At 33.4% G+C, this 23,603-nt stretch overlaps 1 protein-coding gene across 2 annotated transcripts in view; it reads right to left on the bottom strand.

Annotated features, from left to right (window-relative positions):
* Window positions 1-23,603, bottom strand: part of Adgrv1 (adhesion G protein-coupled receptor V1) — a 548,667-nt gene that overhangs the window by 444,900 nt on the left and 80,164 nt on the right. For both annotated transcript variants that reach the window (XM_048811397.1, XM_048811398.1), the window contains 5 exons: window positions 22,390-23,133; window positions 15,907-16,280; window positions 8,245-8,421; window positions 4,810-4,990; window positions 3,503-3,705 (listed from right to left, as the gene is read on the bottom strand). In XM_048811397.1, coding sequence (XP_048667354.1) covers window positions 3,503-3,705; window positions 4,810-4,990; window positions 8,245-8,421; window positions 15,907-16,280; window positions 22,390-23,133 — 1,679 coding nt within the window. The remainder of the gene's footprint in view (window positions 1-3,502; window positions 3,706-4,809; window positions 4,991-8,244; window positions 8,422-15,906; window positions 16,281-22,389; window positions 23,134-23,603) is intronic.

Raw genomic sequence — 23,603 nt, 5'->3', positions numbered from 1 at the left:
TCCAGAGCATGGCCAGAATAAGTTTCATTCCCTGAATAGTTCTGTGCTCTGAAACAAGTTCCCCAGGGGTGCTAATCTCTTCTGAGCACCTGCAGTGACCCTTTTACCTTTGTATCTGCTCTTGCCTTTGCACTCAGTGCAGTCTCCAGAACCCTGAGGCCATTGATAACCCCTGTCTTAGACTTTCTGTAACATACACAGCACTGTGCAAAGTGTAATATGTGACTTGAGTGTTACAGATATTAGTAATAAAGTTTGAAATGGAATATAAAAAAAATCTTGTGATTGTCCTGGGTACCATTAATACTCAGTGAATTGATGGTTATGAAAGTGATGTAGTGTTTTTGTTTATTTATTTATTTTTAGTTATACATGATAGCAGAATCCATTTTGATACAATTATACAAGCATGGATGTGGTTTGTGAATTGTCATTCAATAAATTCTGACACTATAGAAAGATACAAATGTGTCCAATGTATGCTAATAGAATAGCTTGCTCACAATACCAAGTACCAATTTCACTTGATCCTTCATTTTATTCACTTTTACAACGCTTAATCTAACACATAGCATGTGCTAGCACAATTGCTTGGGAGAGAAAAACAAGACAAATCTTTGTCTCTATGAAGAACATTCTAGAAAGAATGTTAAGCATTAACAAAAAAAGTTGTAATAGAATAATAATAATAATATAATAATAATAATAATAATAATAATAATAATAATTGCTATCCAACACATATAGTTATCTCAGTGAGAAAGTAATTTTGCCTATAATTTAGTAGACTGGAATAATTCTACAGTTTTTAACAACACAACTGAAAATTGTTTTCTTTCTAGGAAATATTCTTATTTGAACTCGGCAATCTCTTATACAACAGGCCACTTTTCTTCTGGAACATATTCTTCGTTGGTATTCCATGGAACAGGACTCTCTGCTTTTCCTTTTTATCTTTTTACCTCATCCTTTTCAGAATTCATTGCCAATTTTAACATTATCCTATGACCTTTAAAAATTATTATTCATTAGACTCTTTAGACTTTCTGTCTAAATAAGTCCGGCATTTTCTAGGCTTTTATTACTATGTATATGTTCCCACCTTCCAAATTTCATCTCCAACCTCTGATATCCAGACTTAAATTTGAAAATTTTCCTTAATTTCTATGAGAGTCTCAATGAGATCTTTCCTTAAAAACTATATTTCATCCAGTTCTGTCCACAGCACTAAATTGTGAAGCCCTATTCTTTTAAGTAAATTACCATCAAACCCTGCCATTTTAACTCTGAAATATTTCCTGAGCCCACTTCCTTCTTTTCATTTACCTTGCCACCAACCTGATTCAAGACTCCAACACTTCTTGCCTTGCTCCATGAAACAGATTCCTCTCTTGTCTTTCTGCATCCATATCTGTACCATCTAATCCATTCTCCATGGTTCAGTCTAGTGATCTTTTATAAATGCATAACCCCTTTCAAGTATTTCACCTTCTTAAGAAAAAAGAAATCCAAAGAAGTCTAGCTGATCTGCAAGGCCCTGAATGAACCACTCTGTGTGCACCTTGTCTTTTATCACCACACCTATCTCTCCACATTGTGGAAGCACTGTCCCTCTTTCATTTCCTCTGACAGCTCTTTCCCTAACTGACACCTTTGCTCAAGCTATTTTACCTATATCAAGCATTTCTTGCCCCTTCGTCTGTCTTTCTTCTCTATAAACCTCAGGGATCAGTAGAAAGCCTTCCAGCCTGCATCAACACCCACCTCTCACAGATCTCATATCTTGAATACTTTCCACAGCTGTAACTCAGTAATTATCTAGCTGTTTAAAATTTCTACAGATAGCTGAGATCTATGCACCTGAGTAGTGCAGATCACTTGTAACTTGGTACATGAGAATAAAGTTAACAACAGTGATATCTGAAAATTCAGTTGTTTCCTCTTCTGTACATGATGCCTCCAGTCGCCTCCCCTCCCTCAATATGAGCATAAACACTTACACACCTCATCTAAGAAATCTTACTCTTGTGCTAACACAGACCAGAAAGAGTTGACACATTGTAATAAGTGGTGACAGCAGAAGTTATCAGGTTATCACAGACTAAGGTAACAGTATAAAGTGGTGACAGGTAACACATAGGGCAGCTAAGTACCCTGAGAATCCTCAAAAATGCCTCCAAGGGCATGAACTTTCTCATATCGTGAAGGATGGGGACAGATGGTTCCTTATTTTATTTTGTTTTAATTATTAAAGAAGATGATAAAACAACTAGCAGTGGGCAGGTTCAAAGTAGAAATTTAAAAACACTGATATGAGGACTAAAGCACTGCTTTAAGAGAATGCAGAGAACACACTAAGCCAAGATGAGATGGATTGAGGAATACATTACATATCCACCTATGGGCACAATAAATACCAGTGGCAAAAAATACAACCTAAGAAAGAATTAGAAGAAGAAGACATTCAGGACAACTTAGCTAATTGGACTGTAGTTAAAATTAATGGAATTCAATTAGCCAGCATTCTGGGGGTTGGGAGGAAAAGCAGACACAAAGTACAGAACAATACACCTTTGTGTGGGTCTTTTTAGGAAGAAGGTGAAAAACAAGAAAATGAACATTAAATTTAAAGAAAAGGAATCTTTGGAAAAACAAAAATGTTGAAGGATATAAAAATCTTTCTCAAGGAGAACTGCCAAAACCAAAAGCATTTGCTCAATAAGAATACTGGCAATAATAAGAACAGGTAGGTTACTGGGTGTTACTACAGGTGCATCATGTATAATACAAGGCACTTCAACATAGCCATTTATCTTCAGAATGACCCTGCTATATGATATATCTCACTTTTACAGGTAAGGAAACTGAACTTAGGAAAAACTAAGTCTCCCAAGGCCACACATTTAAAGGTGAGGTTAAATCCCAGTTCTGTCCATTCTAAATCCCAAGCTTTTTTATGGCACTCCCCACTTGAAGAAAAAAAATGATTAAAAAGACATGTAATTTCTTTACAATCTCAATTTTGTCTGATGGAGATAACAGGATTTGAAATATTATTTAAGAAACTTTTTTCTTTTTCTTTTTGAGACAGGGTCTCACTAAATTGCCCAGGCTGGCCTCAAACTTGGGATCCTCCTGCCTCAGCCTCCAGAGTCAGTGGGATTAGAGGTGTGTACTACCATACCTGGCAAGAAACAAAATCTTACATGTATCTGATCCAAACCTACAACATTAAAACAAATAATACAAAAGAAGACTATGACAAGTATAAATACAAAAAAGTACAGTAGCTATTTAAATGTCAGGTTTCAACACAATAAAGCATCTTAATTTGCCTAAAGTTAAAAGGTCAAAAGGCTATCAGCATTCATTTTCTTTGTTTAGTATATTCTGCAAGTCCCTTCCAGTCCTCCAAGGATAGTGTCCTTATTTTTACTCTGCCTTAGTTATTAAAGAAGTTATTTTACAAGCACAAATGGAGCTTCAAAGGATAATGACGTACCTGGTAGTCCTCGGGACTGAAAGCTGTCAGGGACACTGTTCTATATTCCGCAGTCACCCTCCCCAGGAGTCCTTGTGCACGGACAACCAATAACCGGACCTCTCCATCCTCCTCTTGCACAGTGATGTTTGGCACACTGCTTGACGGCAGGCTCATGGGGTCCTCAGGCTGTGGGGGCAGCCCCGTGGAGAACTGCAGCAAGCCTGGAGGAGGCAAAGAGACAGGACATTCTTCTCCCAGTCGCCTACAGGACAATTCCTCATTCATTTGAAGCAATCTTGCACAATCATTTTAATCACCAGGCCAAAATTCTGAGGGCCTTAATGTAGAAAAGATTTTAGCCAAGGGCGGGAGTTGTGGCTCAGTGGTAGAGTACTTGCCTAGCAGGTGTGAGGCACTGGGTTTGATTCTCAGCACCATATATAAATAAATAAATAAAAATAAAGGTCCTCAACAAACTAAAAAATAAAAAAATTAAAAAAAGATTCTAGCCAAGATTTGATGAACATGCTTTGATATGAAATGTTTATAAGCTTTCATAATGTTAAAAGTATAAATGCTAATTTCCTTTGTCTTTAATCAAAGAAAGGTTTTTTTTTTGTTTGTTTTGTTTTGTTTTTGTTTTTTTCCAAAAGAAACATCAGGAAAAGGAACACTGATGGGTTTTTAAAACATACATTTTCAAACACATACTTTTATTTGACTGGAGTCTCTTATTAATTCTTGAACCCATTGTAGAACAGGATTAGTGGGACCTTAAAGGATTTGTAACACTTTAAAAAAAAAATAACTACAAAAAACAGAGTTTCCAAGGTTTCTTATGTAGATTTATATTACTTTTCAATACAAAAATATTCTTAATTTAGTAGGACAGACATCTATGATAGTTCCCTAATTAAAAAATTATAACTTTTCAGCACACGATCCAAATTAATATAAATAGAGATAACGTCACTTCTTAAAGGCTAATAAAACATAAATTAGAAAATACTTCAATTTGTTAACATACCACCATATACTAATTTTTAAATTAAAGGAATTCTGATAGGCATAAATGGAATTTTTTTTTACTTTTAAAATATCCTGCAAAACTTTCCAAAATATATTACTTAAGTTCAGAAATCTCTTTTTATTTTCTCCCATAAACAATCTCTCTCAAAATGGCAGTTTAGAAGTTAAAGACCTTAGAAGTTAGAAGGTCTCAAAGAGTTCTACTTCAATCATTTGCAAAAAGTCCCTTAAAAAATCCTTTATAAAACCAAGTACACACAGAGTAGAAAGAATAGCTTTTGAACAGGGTGAGTTACCAAATGGATGATCACTAGCTTTGACGGTGATATCTGTTGTTTCCTTCTCGGGATCTATGCTTGCACCACTGGTAGGAGTTGAACCTAGTTTCCCATCTCCAGGAATTGCAGAAACCAATGTCACCCGAAAATACTCATTAAGCTCAGGAATATCATCATCAAGAACATATATATTCAGGACCTATAAATTTATAAATCCAAAGGCATTAAGCAATGAGGCATGGAGAAACTACTTACTAGAGGAAAATAAAACAGTTAAATTATATTTAATTGAAATTTCTATTTAATATAACATTTCTACATAAGCTTACACATTAAAGCAAACATGTGTATATGTTTTTATATGTGTGTGGACATACATATACATGTGTACATAAATCTATTTTATTTTATATATAGAGAGAGGGAGAGAAAAGATATGGTGAGAAGGTGCCATAACTATGAAGCAGAGAATGAGCCTTGCCAGACACCAATTCTACAAGCACTTTGATCTTGGACCTCCCAGGCTCCAGAGCTATGAACAATAAATCTGTTGTTTCAACTTCCCATTATAAGACATTTTGCTATAGCTGTCTGAATAAACTAAGGAAGGAGCTGCATAGTAAAATTTTCTGTCTTAAAGTATCCTATTCATGCAGTAATATCATGTAACGTAAGATATATTGATGTGCTATATCAATATCATATCATATCCTCATACCAAGGTTACTGGTATTGTCAGTCTCAGGGTAGAAAGAACTACATGATAGCATGTGGTAGGCTGGTAAGAAAGGACAGAGCAGCATGCAGGTATCTAGAGTCTAATACCACTAATAAGTATTTTAGAAAGTAGATTTACAGTGAGAATTAGAAGTCTGGCAGAAACAATTAGTCCAAAAAATGTTATGAAAGAAGTAACCATAACTCAACAATGTTCCATAAAATTTACAGCAAATAAAAAATTCCTTCTTTTTTTATTAATGGATATATCTAGTGTCCCAGAGTTTAAACACAGACCCACTTTCCAAGAAGCTTACAATCTGTTGTAGGAGACAGATATATAGAAAAACCTTTAAAATGTAATGTAGAAATGTCATGATAGAGTTGTGTACAAAGTGAGAAAGAAACAACTAATTCTACCTGGTAAAGGTTTTACATAAGAGGCATTTGAAGCAAGCCCTACCTAATGGATTTATTATAGTTGAAAATAATAATCAAGAAGGATATTCCAAGCAAAAGACGCAACACTGTGCTGGGAATGGTAATTAGGTCATAAAGTCTGGAGCAGTTGAAAGATCCAGATGAATGACCAGGAGTTGGTACATAGAAGATTTTTATGCTTCTATCAACAAGAATTTAGAATTGAAGATTAGAGGTAAACTTCAGAATCCTAAGCAGAAGATGGACAAAATGAGAAATCTGCTTTAAGAGGCGCACAGGCAGAATGTAAATGGCATGAACAGAGAGCAAAAGGAGATGTAAGAGGAAGCCTTAAGAAATGACTGACCTGAAAGGTTGGAATTCTGAACCAATGCAGTAAGAAAAGACAAGGAAAATAGCTGAATTTGAGAACTGACTGGCAATAGATGAGGACTGAGGGTAAAGGAGGAATGAAGGGCGACTTCCTGCTATCTCCCAAAAAGAAAAGGGACATCAGTCGGAAAACAAACCAAATCCAAACAGTCTCCAATCAATGACTGCTGGCCTAAAAGTACCCAGACAACTTGTTTATAAAAATGCTTTTCTGAAGACTTTGATTCAATAGGTCTGAGTTATGCTCTAAAAATGGTTTCTAATCACATTTAAATCATATTTTTATGATTACACTTAATAGATGGAATAATCAATGTGTTTTTAAAAAAGCAGTCTAAAAATGACAGTTATTACCTAAATCACATCAATATTCTTGAATCATGTTGTTATTTTCTTTAGGGAAAAAGAAATTTAAAAATTATAAAACATAATATTTAAATAACTCTTGACTAAAACACTTGTAACTATTTTACTTACCAAATTTGATTTACTATTTTATCTCTTCCAAATTGTATATGAATGTTATAAAACAATGGTTCCCAATTACATTTTTATCTCATAATTGGTAAAAATTTCCCCAGTACTGGGGATTGAACACCGGAGCACACAAAAACACTGAAGGACATCTTTGTTTTTTTATTTTGAAACAGTGTCTTGCTAAGTCCCCTGGCTGGTCTCAAACTTGCAATCCTTCTGCCTCAGCCTTCCAAGTCACTGGGATTACGGATATGCATCATCACACCTGATGTAGCTGGTATATTTTCCACAAGAAAATCTTGGGTATAAAGTCTGTTTTGCCAAATAAAAGCATTAAAAAGTTATCACACACTATCAAATTTCATAAAGAAAGAACACTTTGCTGGTCATGATGGTGCACACCTATAATCCCAGAAGCTTGGGAGGCTGAAACAGGAGCATCACAAGTTCAAACCCAGCCTCAGCAACTTAGTGAGGCTCTAAGTAACTTAGATAGACCCTGTCTTAAAAAATAAAAAAGGGGGTACAAGGGATGTGGCTCAGTGATTAAGTGTTCCAGGAATCAATCCCTAGTACCAAAAAAAGAAAAAAAGAAAGAACAGTTCAAATCTAAGACAATATTTTTTAAAAAAAACAGAATAAAATATCATCCTGCAAATCAAATAATTTTAGCTGTATGAAAATTTACTAGGTTTCCTCATTTTACCAAAGATTAGCAAAGTTTTTTTCATAGACCTATTTGCAGATAATAGGAAATGTTTGTTATAAACCATTTAATTTGTTTCTTTCTTCTCCCAAATTATATAGAGTTGACTACTATTCTGCTTTATTTTTGTTTTAATTTTATAAATGTTTAAATCATCTCTCAACTTCATTTTGTTATCCAATTAATTTGTTAAGTCCTTCAAACTTTCCTCAAAGACTATTTATTAATTACAAGCTTTAAGTTATTTGTATGAATCCATGATGAACAATAAGCTATTTATATTTTAATGTAAAAATATACTGATATGAATATTCTAACATTATATATTAACCAAATATTAAAAATTCTGATACAGGAAGAAATTTCATTCCAGTTTCATTATAGGAAGTATCATTTATTTATGGAGCATCTATTCAGCAGTGAGACTATTTTAATAAAATTGGAGGTAATTTGCACTTTTGAAGCACAAAACAAGTATCTCATTTCTCCAAATTTAATGCAAATAAAGTGAAATTACAGTTAAAAGAATTTCTCATTAGCTAGAGCATATATTATTCAAAATTTTTGAATTTTAACTTTTCTTTTGCATATACTAGAATATATATGCCATGATATACATCTCATCTCCCAAGTATTTTAAGTTGCTTAAGTAGAAAAAAGCTGCAACAAAATTACAGAACAAACACAGCAGAAAAACCTTTCCAGTACACTTTCAAAGAAACAAAGAAGGCAGGGTTTACCTCAGATCTCTGCCAAGGAAGGAATGTGATCCTTCCACTGGCATTAGCAAAATCATCAACAAGGTAATTAATGCCATTAGATTCGATCTGTGAGATGGTGTAAAAAACATGCACATAATCCAGAGCTCCCCTGGTTCGCTCCACCACACATGAAATGGTAGATCCCTCCTCTGCAATCTGAAATGGAACATAAATTACTGACATGCGTTATAAATATATCTATTAAAATCGGTGATAAAATTAAAATCTTTCACGAAATCTTCTCTTTAACCTAAATTTATAACTTTCCACTTTTCTAAAAGGGACTAGAAGGCTCTACATTCCCCCAGGTATATTTCTGATTGCTAAGAAGTATTTACAATCATTTGTTTCCTCTCATTCATTCATATAGATAAATAAAGCAAATGAATTATGACCTCTAAACTGTATATGCTCACTCATTGAATCTCCTGTGTGCCACCACGGTGCTAGAATCTATGTTTACAAAAGATTTTTTTTTCCTTTCAAAAAATGCATAATCCTTTCTCTGCATAAACATAATCCTAAAGAGAAAGACAAACTTGGGATTTATTGATGATTTCAGCACAGACCAGACCACATGGGCCAGAGGTGGGGGGTAGAGAATGAAACCTGACATCAGGAAGAACTTTACAGACATAAGAAGCAATACAGTATATCTGGGGAATCATTCTAGGAATAATATAAAGTACCAAGTGGAGAGCCTCAAGGAATGCCTAATGTGGCATTAGATCAAAAAGGCCATTTGACAGATCAAAAAGGATATTTGATGTCATACTTAATATTTTTAAAATATTTTTGTCATACATATATACAAGTATAAAACACATGTGTATTTTTCAAGAAGGTAATGTTTTGATCTAAAAAATTTAATATCAGTTTAAATATGGAGCAAGAAATTGTAATATTTTAAAAAATAAGTCTTCATACTCTCAAATTCTCAGGCTATCAGTTCAATTTTAGTTTTATATTAGCAGATATGTAATTTGGAGGGAAAAAAAGGACAAAAAACTGAAGAGATAAAAATTCAAGTATTAGCTATGCACAGTGGTGCATGCCTATAATCCCAGTCACTGGAGAAGCGGAGGCAGGAGAACCACAAGTTCAAGGACAGCCTCAGCAAATGAGTGAGAGCATGTTTCAAAATAAAAAGGGCTGGAGAAGTAGCTCGGCAGTAGAACATCCCAGATTCAATCCCAAGTACCACAAGCAAAAAAACAATTTGAATAAAACCTGAATTTTGCATGTGCTTTTAAGTGCAATTTCATCCACAAAAAATATGGGGGACACGGGAAACTGAACCCACCCAAAACAAGCTATGTAGGAGCACACACATCTCCAACATCTACCATCTGCCTCAGTTCACCACATGTGCTGCTACCACACTTCTCTACTTCTACGGTTACGACTGTTCCTCCAATTTTAGATAACCTTCCTTCCTTCACTTTACAATGGCACACAAATTGAAATCCTTCCAATGCCAACTTTTACAAATATTCATAATGTCATTTTCAAGGTAATATGCTGTATATACTATAGTGTGGAAAAACTAAACATTTAATGTACACAATGTTTTAATGAGGTCCCTTTCTTTTTAAATGTCATTGACCAAGTTTTTGAGTAGTGTTCTCCTAACCCCATCTTTTCCATAAGCTCAATGTTTCTCACTATGTAATCTGGCATAACATGATGGCTTATAGGGACTCATCAACCATATCATGTTAGAATGAACTGTTCTCTGGGTGAGGCCATCCAGCCTTAAAGGGTTGGAGAGAAAAGGAGGAAGTAACAAAAAGACCCAGATGCTTAATACAGCATCCCATTTAATTTCCACATAAAGTTTTGCATCTGCATTTTCATACTGGCAGAATAGAAACTGAGCAAATGTCTGGTAGAAAAAGTATGGATTTAATGTCATAGACTCCTGAGGGGTGTCTTCATTCCAACACTTATCAAGCATTCTCAGTCTTTTCCTAAAGGAGGACCATAATGTTTCATGGACTCTGTGGAGATTTATTGCCCCTTAAAATACACACATACATGCATAATAAAAAGCTACATGAAAATACTATCTCACATTATAAGGAAATAAGCATGCATATATCATTAAAAAGCAAACTGATTTCCATATATTTCAATTCTCATTACAATAACAATGGATTTTCTCCATTTCCCACCCTAAATTTTTTTGAGAATGAATATTTTGAATGAGTTAAAGTAATAAATCATTCATCTAAGTATATAAATATTCAGCTCTTCCTTTCTCGGTAAGAGGCATGAATCAAATAGATCCAAAGCAGGAATCTGTGAGGGTTCCTTAGCCACTTAAATTTTTCCAAGTCAGAGAATAACCATGCAGCATCCAGGCCTAAGATAAGAAATTTTTGTTTGCAAGAATCACACTACATTTTTCAGTTAGTAAAAGCATCATCAAAATCTATAATTTTTTAATGTTTTCAGTTTTAAAAAGGAAAAAGCAATCACTATCCTTATAAAATAAGAGTGTGTATGGACACATGCTATATATCAAAATTGTATAGAAAATTTAACAGTTTAGACTATATTCCATAAAGCAAGCTTTATAAATTTCCAACTAGAGAAGATCCTTTAAATATCAAGGGTTTGTTTAAAAAAAATCACCTAGGATGCTAGGTAAAAATCTACCTTTAATTCTTATGAACTTAAAGGGCATAATATTTGAGGTTTGCTTTTAAAACTTTTCAGATGAAAAAAGATTGGCAAAAGCCTGATAATTACTGAAGCTAGGTGATGGGCACACTGGACCAGTAATTTTCTCGTGTGTGTGTGTGTGTGTGTGTGTGTATGAATGAAACTTTTCATCAAGAAAGATTTTTCATTCCACATTTTGCTTTTTCCCTCCCCCAACCAGGTACATTGATCCAGGAATGGGAACCTGAATCAAGGAGGTTTTCCAGTGGTATGCATTAAATATTTTCACTCAAGGTCTTTTGTAGACAACACCTCAAGAAACACCAGACTACACAATGTAATTATTAATATGAATAAGATTAAGGCAAGGGGCTAGGGTTGTGGCTCAGTGGTAGAGCACTTTCCTAGCATATGTGGGGCACTGGGTTCCATCCTCAGCACCCCATAAAAATAAATAAATAAAATAAATATTTAAAAGGACTAAAACAAAATTAAAACCTCAAAGTATTTTCTAATATAAATATTCATCTAATTGACATTTGAATCATGCTACAAACATTTAGGCCAGTGTGTGAAATGCACAAGATCCACAGTACTCTTCGAAACCATACTCAGTAATTTCACAATAGAAACAACAGTCCTCACCACTGTTTCCTCTTTCAACTCAGGAATTTGCCAAATCTTCCGATCAAGTATTAACAAAGGTAATCAAAAATACAGTTTTTAAAATGTATTTACTCGGAAAAATAAAACACAGTATTCTAAGCCATGAATTGTCCTCCTGCATTGAACAGAAGATTAGTGTTAAACAATTACAAACCCAGTTAATTTTTAATTTTCTTTCATGCTTGGGTGATGATCTGTGCTATCAGATTATATTGATAATCACTTATTTCATTCACATAACATATGGCAGGCACTTAAAAACAAACACGGTGTAAGAAAATGTAAAAGTGTAACATAACTCAGAGAAGTATTTTTAAAGGATCTCCCTTGCCTTCAGAAAATTTGAAAGGATCAGGAGGGGAAAAAAGTGGAATTTTCAATGTCTTTGCAACAATACAATGGAAAAGAATTTATGGAAATGACAGTAGTTTTTAATTGTGAAAAACAAGCAAGTTGAAGTGAGTGAAGACAATCCCATGCATAAAGTAAATCCAGTTCTCAAATATTTTCTTATAAGGACCCCCGAACAGTCATAAAATTACTGAGAACTTTAAAGGAGTTTTGCCTATACTGTTGAAGTCTGTTGATATTTATCATACGACAAATATAAAATGAACAAATTAAATATTATTTAATAACATACCTTAAATACCTATGAAAAATCCATTCTGAGCAACATATCTTTATAAGTAACTATATTTAAAAACAAAACAAAACAGTGATAAGATCACACTGTTTTACATTTTTACAAGTCTCTTTCTTATTGCCTTAACAAAAAACAGCTGGATTCTTATGTCTCCTTTTTGAACCAATTGTTGTTCTCTGTTATTTTACTTGAAGTATATGCAGACAATCCTGCCCTATCTAAATACATAATTGGAAAAGGATGAAGATTTGAAGTCTTTTTCAGATGATTGTATGTTTTTATCTGCAATAGTATACCAAAATTTGACAAGAGGAAGTTCCTCAACATTTAGCTGCAATGTTCAAGCATATTTTATTACATTAAAAAACATTGGCCTACTTTGTACTCTGAATCAATTTTTTACACATGCATAATTTTATAATAATATGCAATGATTATTTGTAAAATATTGGTTTACCGAGTTATACATATCTTCTCTTTGTTGACACATTTCATCATACAAAATAATTATACTGGTTGATATCACTGTCAATCTTATCTGAAAAGTCTAAGTAATGGGAAACAGTCAAGCTCACTTTGGCAGATAAAAGTGCTACAAAATTCAAATTTTCATTTGAAAGATTGAATTTTTCTTATTATCAGCAAGAACTGTCAGTTGTTTTTCTTGTAATCAATAGCTCACTCTGCTTATTTTCATGAAAATGTCTGCCAAATACGCAAGTCTGAATAACTAAATGTCAGTCATTTTAAGTGAAACTGGTGTTCCATGAAAACAGAAGCTAGTTAAACTCATGACTCAAAATTTGTATAAGCACTTTTCATGGAGACAATTACGATGTTCTATTAATATAGCAAAAGTACTTCATTTGTACTTCTTATATCATGAAATTAGCATGTTTTAAACTATGGATGGTGAATAAATAACTGGTACAATGTGGCACTGCAACGTTGATTTGCATAAATAAAAAAACTAAAGTATTATTTTAAAAGTTAGTTTTGACCTTGTGGACCCCCTGGAAAGGACCTCAGGAAACTCCAGGGGTCCTTGGAAATGGAATCTCTGGGTTACTTTGAGAATGACTTCAGTATGCAACCAATAAATATCATTGTTGTTTATGATGATATTGAAAATATTTGAGGATTCCTACCTCAAATCACAGAGATTAAATTTTCTATTAAATTTTTTAAGAATGAAACTGTGTAATCTTCCTGAAAGTCAACAAAAATTTTCCTATTTTAATCATCTAAATATTTCTTTCTAATGTGGACACATTCGATTTCCATTCCATTTTGTTCTTTCCAGAACTTCAGCTTGGGTACTATGGTCTATGGAGGAAATTTCTCTCTTCTGCATTGAAAGGCTTATCTAGTCATGTTCAAAGTCAGAAGTCAACAGGAATATAGCTACATACCTAGATAACTAAACCAATACTCACCACAATCTATCAATGAAATTTGAGAGACAAGCCAGCATTGAAATCTTAACTATAATGGCAGGTTTTAAAATTTTGTTATGTATTTTTTCCCATCAGTTTGGTTGTTCATGTAGTTTAACTTAGTCAAAATACATTTTAAATCTGAACTGCTGTTTTTTTCATGTTTTAATATTAAAATATATTCATAAGCTCCAACAAAGATTTATTGAGTAGTTATCATGCTCCATTCTTGGTAGTATAGATACAATAATAAACAATAAGACCATATTACACTCAAAGATCTTTCATTTTTGTGGTGGAGGGGGATAACCAGTAAATAAGAAGATTTTAAAATAACAGAGGGAATTTGGGAGTGTGATCAATGCTATGAAAGAAAAAATAAAACTATGGATGGATAAAGAGTTACAAGGCAGAAATAGAAATCAGTTACTTTAAATAAGATGTTCACACAGAAAATGTCTTTGGAGCTGAGGTTCCAATGACTAAACATGAAGATGTGGAACAATGGTGTTGCAAAGAGAGATCAATAATGCCCAGAGGTCAAAACTGAAGCCACACAAGTCAGACAGAAACCAAAGAAGAGAACAACATGAGGACAGATCTTGAAAGGAATCTGAGTTTGCGTGGCACCCCAATAGTTTTTATAACTTGATAAAAGCCATCGGTCTTTTTTAAAATAATGATATTAACAACTTAGAGAGAAAGATAGCAGCTTAGGATCACAAGACACAGGTATGTTCAAATTCCAGTTCTTCCCATTGTATCTGAGAACCAAAAGGGGAAATTAATATTCATTAAGCACTAGTAATCACTAAGCTACAAATCAGTCATATGACTTGATCATTTTCCACTTACTTCAACTTGGGTTATCTTCTTCTTGTGCCTGAAAATGTCAATTTCTTGATCTTTACTATAAAGAAACTAATAATTAATATGTGCTGCACCTATAATATGGACTTTCAGAAAGGCACATAAAATTTGATATATAAAAGTTCTCTGAACATTCATATAAAGTAGTTTCACTGTTGATGAACATCTCTCTTTCAAGTTGCAGATTTGTATGATGTTTGTTCTCCCTAGTTAAGAGGTACTCTACTTATGATATAAAAAATATGACCACCATTTGAAGATCTCTTATGATATCACCAAACCACAGAGCTAAAGGGACTATGTGACATTTCAGAGAGCCAGGCATTCCCATTTAAGCTACAATGATGCCTGTGCTGTAGATAAATTTTTCAAGTCTTATACACCCCTATTTTTCTTAATCATTTCAATTTACATAGACATTCTTCTAAATGTATTAGAATCAACTTGCAAAGGGAAATGTTCTCCTGTTTCTTGGCAACATCCACAGACATTGAGCTATTGCTGTCACACAAAACACCTGTGAAGTAGTTTCATTCACTCTCATATTACTGAATGGGAAACCAAGATGATTACTAATCTTTGAAAACATGGAAAGAACTGATAAGCACAGTAAAACTGCTAATGAATTTAGCTGGCCAAGAAGGTTGGCAAGAAAAGCATCTATAGACAACACTGAAGAATGTTATAACAACCAAAGTATGCTTTGGACAAGGAAAAAAACCTCAAAACTCATATTTGAATAAAATTTCATTAACAATTATATATACTAGCTTTCAATATATATTAGTTCATTTACTTATACAGTATCCAAAGCAATACCCAAAAGTAAATTATGTGTGGAATATGACTTGAATTTTCAAAATTACTTTATTAAAGTAAACATAATTTACTTTTTAAAAGTAAATTTTAAGGATAATTGCTAAGATTTACTTGCTGTCTTGTTTACTTTTTTTTTTTTCTTTTTTTTTAAGTACCAGGGATTGAACTCAGGAGCACTAAACCATTGAGCCACATCCCCAAGCCCTATTTTGTATTTTATTTACAGACAGGGTCTCACTGAGTTGCTCAGTGCCTCGCCATTGCTGAGGTTGGCTCTGAACTCGCGATTCTCCTATCTCAGCCTCGGGAGCTGCTGGGATTACAGGCGTGTGCCACCAACTCATTAATTTGAATCAAACTGTGAATTTATAAGGACAGAGACTGTAATTTATATTTGTAAGCACCACCTATACCACACACTTCTGGCCCAAAAAGTAAATACTTTGGCAATCTTACCAAATTAAAGAAAGCCCAGACCCAAACAATCTCACCCATAATAAAATTTTTAATTACAAAATTTTCCAGCTCACTGCTTACCTCTGGTATACAAGCTCCTGTGAAACCAAACAAGCCATTGGCATTGTCACTCTTTTGTATGATTAATCTTGCTGTAGTATTTTCTTCAGAAATGTGAGCTCCTCCATATACAGAGACGAGTTTAAGAATGAATAACTCTTCTCCTTCCTCTTCATTGTCATCTCTTGCAGAAACAATAAATGATTTGTTAGTTTCTCCCTGTCTGAACTCCACATATCCAGAAATCGGATGTAAATCATTCTTTGAAGGCATAGCATGAAGTTCATAAATTTCTTCAAGGGTCAGTTTCCTCTCATAGGACCTTACATCCTGCATCAGACCTGTAAACCGGTCATTACCATTCATTCCTGCCCCAATTCTCAATATTCCAGGACCTGAAATGAGACAGAGGTTTAAATCTACATATCAACTGTCATGTACTAAATTGTAACTTAATTTAGAAAGCAATCCAATCTTATTGAAAAAATATTTTTATATGTAAAAATTTAATATAACTGATATACAAATTAAGGTTATGTTCTACTATGATAAACAATGAATCTATTAAGCAATAACTAGAATTTATGAAATTTTGTACTAACGAAATTAACAACTATCTTCAAATTAAATAATAGCCTTATAAGTCATTCTGTCAGTCTGTCTAAAACCATTTTAGGATTTAAAAATAAGGGGCTGGGGATGTGGCTCAAGCGGTAGCGCGCTCACCTGGCATGTGTGCGGCCCAGGTTTGATTCTCAGCACCACATAAAAACAAAGATGTTGTGTCCGCCAAAAACTAAAAACTAAATATTAAAAAAAAACTCTCTCTCTCTCCTCTCTCTCTCAATCTCTCTCTCTCTATTTAAAAAAAAGGATTTAAAAATAACTACACACATATACACATAATCATACATGTATGTTTGCTTGTGTGTATGTGTATTTGGATACATATTTCTTCATAACTTTTTATTAAATTTACTTGCCCGTCTAAAAATGGAATGGTTTAGTTCACTCACAACTTTAAAACTTTAGTATTCCTATTCTTAGAGAACTTCAAAGCTTGGTGTATTAGAAACTTATCTTGAGCTAAATGAAGTAAGAATTCAGAAAAAAAAAAATAGTTTCCATGGGTCAAATATATTTCTTTATCTAAATAACTAGTGGAATAAATACAGAAATCAAAGCATTTCTTCCCAGAAACATTATATGAGTCTTATGGACTTTTTATAATAACATGCAGCCCAACAATGTTACTTCAATCTCAATGACAACACTTCTCAGGATTTTACCAGTTCTTGTTCGTCTCCTTATTCCTTGCCTAATAATTCAGCTAAGATAATGAATTATGTAAGGTGAGAGTTTGGCAGTGATTCTGGAAAAGAATGCACTAAATGTTTCCCATCAATAATCTCAACGAAGGCAGTTTTACAAATTGTTAACCAGGCTGCTCCTTTAGTGAAGTCACAAGTATTATACACATTATCACAAGTATACCTACTATGGAGACCACCTTCCTTCCCAGTAAACCAGAACCACTCCTCTGAACTCCAGGCTGGTGATAAATCCTATGATGTGCTCTCTCCTCTAGAGTTATTTATCAACTTTAATTTAATGACGTAAGTTTCCCAGTCCTCATAAAACTATCTGTTGCAGCCAAGAGACTGCATAGAGTCAAGGATAAAGAAGTGATCAGCTCTTCTTTAGTTTTGTTTCTGTGATAAACTAAAACAATACTGAGTTAAAAGATTATATTCAGGTTTTGGCTCCTCTATGACTTGGCCATGTGATGCTAGTTAATTTATTTACCAATTCTGACTTGTATTTTCTTACCTATAAAATATTTAATAAATTATAGTGAAGTTAAAATTTGGTAATGTATGAAAAAAGCCATTTAAGTATAAAACACTATATAAATTTGAGGCATTCTAAATGCTTTGTTTCTATGACTACTTCTCTGGAACAAACATCATCAATATTTCTCTAATTTTAGTGTCATCTATTTAAGCTAAAATGCTAAATCATCCAAAATAAAAAAAGTTATAGACTCTACAATGTCATAATGGTCCTTTCGGAATGGAGAGAACATGGTAATATTCACCTTACATTTTTTTAAAATTTATATATATTTTTTTAACCTTTATTTTATTTATTTATTTTTATGTGGTGCTGAGGATAGAACCCAGCACCTCGCACATGCTAGGCGAGCGCTCTATCACTGAGCCACAATCCCAGCCCTGCATCGTAATATTATTCTATGCTTTTTAAATTTTGTAAAATGCATATATATTACTTTGACAAGGAAGTAAAAATTGGTGATATATATATTTTTATAGATATAAAAATTTCAACAATACACTTAATGTTTATAATGGTGATCTTAGAATTATGGTAATGAGAATGATTGTTATTTTTTGTTTTATATGTGTACTTTTAAATTTTCCTTGATTTCTGTATTGACCGTACAATTATTTCTTTAAAAATACAAATTTTTGAAACCATCACAAACCTACCAAAATGGTTTTCTAAAGATAAAATAAGCATTGGTGAAATGGTACTTTGATACACCAAAAGTGAGAATATAAATAGGTTCAACTATTTTGGAAAACTGGTAGGTTTTATCTATTAAAACTGAATAAACACACACACACACACAATGATTCAGCAATTCCATCCCAGGAATAGACAGCAGAGAAAATTTCATCCAGAAAACATATATAAGAATATTCAAGAGAAATGCTGAATGTAATAGCCAAAAATTGGAAACAACACAAACAAATTTAAAATACCATGAAAAAATACTGTTCTAATTACACAATGGAATACTATAAAAACATGAGCATGAGGTATGTAAAATAGGCAAAAAATATGGATGAGCCTCAAAAACAATGCTGAGCAAAATAAGTCAGACATTCAATTCTATTCACCTAAATTTTAATACAGGAAAAATCAATATTAATGCTCTTAAAAAATAGCAATCATAGGTGGGCAGGGTAGTAAGTTACTAACTAGAAAAGAACCACCAGTTACTTCTAGAATGCTCTATTTCTTGATCTGAAGGCTGGTTACACTATGTGAGTGATGAAACTAATGATATTCAAGTTTTATAATTCATCTATCTGTACTTACAATACTTATCATTTATACACTTTAATATGTTTTCCTTTAAATTAACATATAAAAACACATAGGGTACATCTGATGTTTCAATACATATGTACAATGTGCAATGATCAGATCAAGGTAAAAGGCATATCTATCACCCAGACATCATTTTTCATGTCGGGACGTGCAAAATTCTCTCTACTAGTTATTTTGAAATATTCAATTATTTGTTGTCAACTACAGTTAACCCAATGTGCTATGTAAAATTAGAAGTTATTCTACACCCCTGTACCCATTAATCAACCCTCTCTCTCCTACATCCTTCCCAGCTTCTGGTCACCACGATTCTATTTTCTACTTCTACAAGATTAACTTTTTAACTTTCACATATAAATAAAAACATGTGATATTTGTTTATGCACCTAATTTCCTTCTCTTAATATAATGTTCTCTATACTTCTATTCATGTTAGAATTTCATTCTTTTTGTGGCTGAATAATATTCCATTGTGTATATATATTTTTCTCATCCATTCACCTAGAATAATTCCATACACTGTCCACTATGAATAGTGTTTCAACAAATGTCACTTCGACATATTCAGTTCAATTCCTTTGATTTGGATATATACCCAGTGCAATTGCAGGTTCACATGGTAGTTCTATTTCTAGATTTCTGAGGAAAACTAGAATACTGTTTTCCACAATGGCTATACTAATCCATATTCCTACCAGCAGTGTATGAAAGATTGCCCTTCTCCACGTCCTCACCAATATTTGTTATTTTTTGTCTTTTTGATTACAGTAACCATTGTAAGTGGGTGAGATGATATCTCATTGTGGTTTTGATTTGCATTTCCCTGATAATTTGTGATATTAAACATTTTTTTCATGTAATCTATTTTGAGAAATGTCTGTTCAAGTAATTTGACTAATTTTTAATTTGATTATTTGGAGGGTTTTGCTGTAGAGTTGTCTGAGTTCCTTATATACTACAGAAACTAATCCCTTACTGGATAAATATTTTCTTTTTTGCAGATATTTTCTCCCATCCCATAGTTTCCCTTCTCTTATGTTGAATTTTATTGAATGCTTTGGCTGTATTGATTGAGATGACCATATGGTTTTTAATCCTTCATTTTGTTTGTGTTTGATATTGATCAATTTGCATATCTTGAAACATCTTTAATTCCTAGCAATAAATCCTATTTGATTGTGTGTATGATTTTTTTTAGGTGCTACTGGATTCAATTTTGCTAGTATTTTTTTGAGGATTTTTGTACCTCCATTCATCAGGGATATTGACCTGTGCTTTTCTTGTTGTGTATATTCTTGTTGGTTTTGTGTCAGGACAATGCTGACCTCAAAAATGAGCTCTGGAGCATTCCCCCTTTCACTTCTTTGGACTAGCTTGAGAAGTATTGACATTATTTCTTATTTAAAAGTTTGGTAAACTTCAGCACTAATGCCATTTGGTCTGGTCTTTTCTTTTTGGAAGACTTTCTATTACAGATTCAATCTTGTTAATTGTTGTTGGTCTGTTCACATTTTCTGTGATCTCTTGGTTAGATTTTAGTAGGTTATATGTGTACATAAATTAATCCACTTCTAGGTTTCCAGGTTTTTGCATATAGTAGTTCATAATAGTTCCTAATAATTATTTGTATTTCCCTAGTATCAGATGAAATGTCTCCTTTTTCATCTCTGATTTTATTTATTTAGACTCCCAAAGACCAATGGTGCGTCAGTGGGGGTGAGCCTCTGCTTTTCTGGGCCACAGTGATCTAAAAGTCTGAGAAGAGGAAGAGGCTATTCAACTGCTTTTTGAGGCAATGGAGGATGGATAGGGATGCTCAGTTGCTTCTTGGGTGCCTCAATGGGCCAAGCTACTCAGGAAAGGTTGCTTGGCTGCTTCTTGGGGTTGTGGGTGGATACATGGGGCTTCTGTGTGCTGAGGTACTCAGGCACTTTAGTATATTTTGTAATATATGTTATATTTCATTGATAACTTCAAAAAAATAAATACATATGTGGTTTTAATTTTTTCTTTCCAAGTGACACATTCAAAAATAGTATAAGTTCTTTGCAGGAAGCCAAACAAAGGAAAGAAATACCAGTATTCACAATCCCCAATCTTTTTCATTTTTGTTCTACCACCATTACTTTCACTAAAGGAATCAAGGTTAATAGATGAAAGTGTGAAAATACATTTTCATCTGTTAACCTTAATAAAATAGAATCAAATCATAAAACGGAGTGAATTGGTGATATAATAGATAAAACCAACATTTGTGTGTATACATACACACAATCAGAAAGTGAATAATTCAATGCCATAGAATATTTCTAAGCACAGTCCTTGGGCAGAAATTGGTAGATGTGTACATGATGTTTGTTTTTTTCTATATTATTTATTCTGGAAAAACTGCAGAAGTTAACACCTAATGGTGGAGATTCAGAGGGAAAATACAACACTATAGCCACTTAATCTCTGTTCTATCTTCTCATTTAATATAAAATAGAATCAAATTATAAAATGGAGTGAATTGGTGACATAATAGATAAAACCAGCATTTGTGTGTATACATACACACAGATGAATTACTCATGGAAACAGTATGTGGTTTGTCTTAAAGCCAACAAAAATGATCTCTTCAAAACACTCCACAGAATTCACTAATTTATCTCCTAATACTATAAATACTGTAATTATTTTAATGTGATTTTTCTCCTGATTCCTTTTTACCTTATGCCTACCCACATCTACTTCCAACTACACTGAATCAGTAGCAGATCCCCAGGTACAATACTCTGCTTCATATGTCTACAGTTTTGCTATTCTTCTGCCTGAAAAATTATTCTCTACTACTCACGAGAGGAATAAATGATCTCCTTTAGAGTTTTTTCAATAAATGATCCTTCTTTAGAGTTTTTTCATTCTTTCTAAATTTATTACAGTAATCTGTCTATACCTCTTCTAAAGCCTATTTATGAGCAAAGACTATTTGATGCATCTCTGAAACATTTAGTGCAGAATTTATCATGGTCTTGATAGGCACATCATTTTGTTCAAAGAAAATAAGGCAATACAAAAACAGTTTTTAAATATCTGCAAGACTAGTATGGCAATATGTAAAAACGTGGATGTGTAACCGATGTGATTCTACAATCTGTATACAGGGTAAAAATGGGAGTTCATAACCCACCTGAATCAAATGTATGAAATATGATATGTCAAGAGCTTTGTAATGTTTTGAACACTGATAATTAAAAAAATTAAAAAATAAAAAAACAAAAAATAAAAAAATAAATATCTGCAAGCTTTTTTTAAAAAAATCAAAATTTAGTTGAAGATTTTAGAACCTAGAAATTTCAAAGTCCTAGTTGCAAAGATGACACTCACCATCACTAATGGCTTCCCCTTTCAGACTCTTGATTCCTCTTGGCATTGCATTTCCATCCAAGTAGAATTCAATTATACCATCGTCCACGATAATTAGAAGATGAAGCCAAACACCTTCTTCTAAATATTTCTTGACTGTTGTCTTGGCGATGTATGTAGCATTGGATCCCAAAGTTTTATAATGAAGGGAAAATGTCACATGGGACTCATTTGTTTGAATTTTCACCCCATAGTAGATGCTTCCATTACCATTATCCTTTGCTAGAACAAATCCATTTGTATTGGCATTAGGCATTACCCAAGCTGAAAATGTGAAGTTGGCAATCGTGTTATTCCTAGAGGGGTGATATTTTGCATTAACAGTCCCAAATGCACCTTCCAGTCCACTGAAATACAAAGCATCTGTTCCAGTATGGTGACGCCGCATGTGTGGTTGTAAATGCACAGTGCTGGGGAAAATTCCAACCAGTACAAAATCTATCATTGGGGGCAGACCAGACATGAACTCACTGGACACAATTTCCCAGCCTACTCGTACATCACCAAAGACACCTTGTTGCCTCAAAATGGTGAAGTTGGTAATATAAGACATGTCATCTTCTGAGAGCACATCTTCTGCCACTTCTCTCTCTAAGCACTCTGAATCCAAGATGAAAATTCCAAAAGGGTCATCATTGAATGGAATCATTACTGTCACCTGAAGGTTGGTTTCTGCAAGTTGGCCTCCAGGACCTGGGGACCCACCTGTAATAAGAAAATTTGTAATGAATGAAAAACCAATTGAAGTACTTTCCAGTTTAACATATAAAAAATTGTAGCATATGAACTTCTAGTTAAATAATTTATGCATCCTCAATGAGCAATAGTATCACCATGTAGCTTTCATCACACTTTTGGGGACATATCAAATAACACTGATTCATCACAATTTTATAATCAGTCAACCCTGAACAAAAGCTATAAACTGGAGATGTTAAATTCCTATGCTTAAAACCAGAAGTGACAGGAAAGCAAATCGTTTGAATTATGGCAAAGCTTTAAAACACTATGAATTTGTACTTCCTAACTTCCTTTAATGTTTTAGGAGAAATACAACATTTGATGTAGAAAAAGTCTATTCACAAGTTTCATGGTGAAGGTAAGCCTCTATCTATAAAACTGAACCCAAGTAAGACCATAAAATGAGACTAAAAGCAACACTTTGGGGCTGGGGG

The sequence above is a fragment of the Marmota marmota genome, unplaced genomic scaffold (genome assembly GCF_001458135.2).
Source record: "Marmota marmota marmota unplaced genomic scaffold, marMar, whole genome shotgun sequence".
In the NCBI taxonomy this organism is placed as follows: Eukaryota; Metazoa; Chordata; class Mammalia; order Rodentia; family Sciuridae; genus Marmota; species Marmota marmota.
The sequence above is the reverse complement of the archived record's forward strand: the minus strand, read 5'-3'. Positions and strand labels throughout refer to the sequence as shown.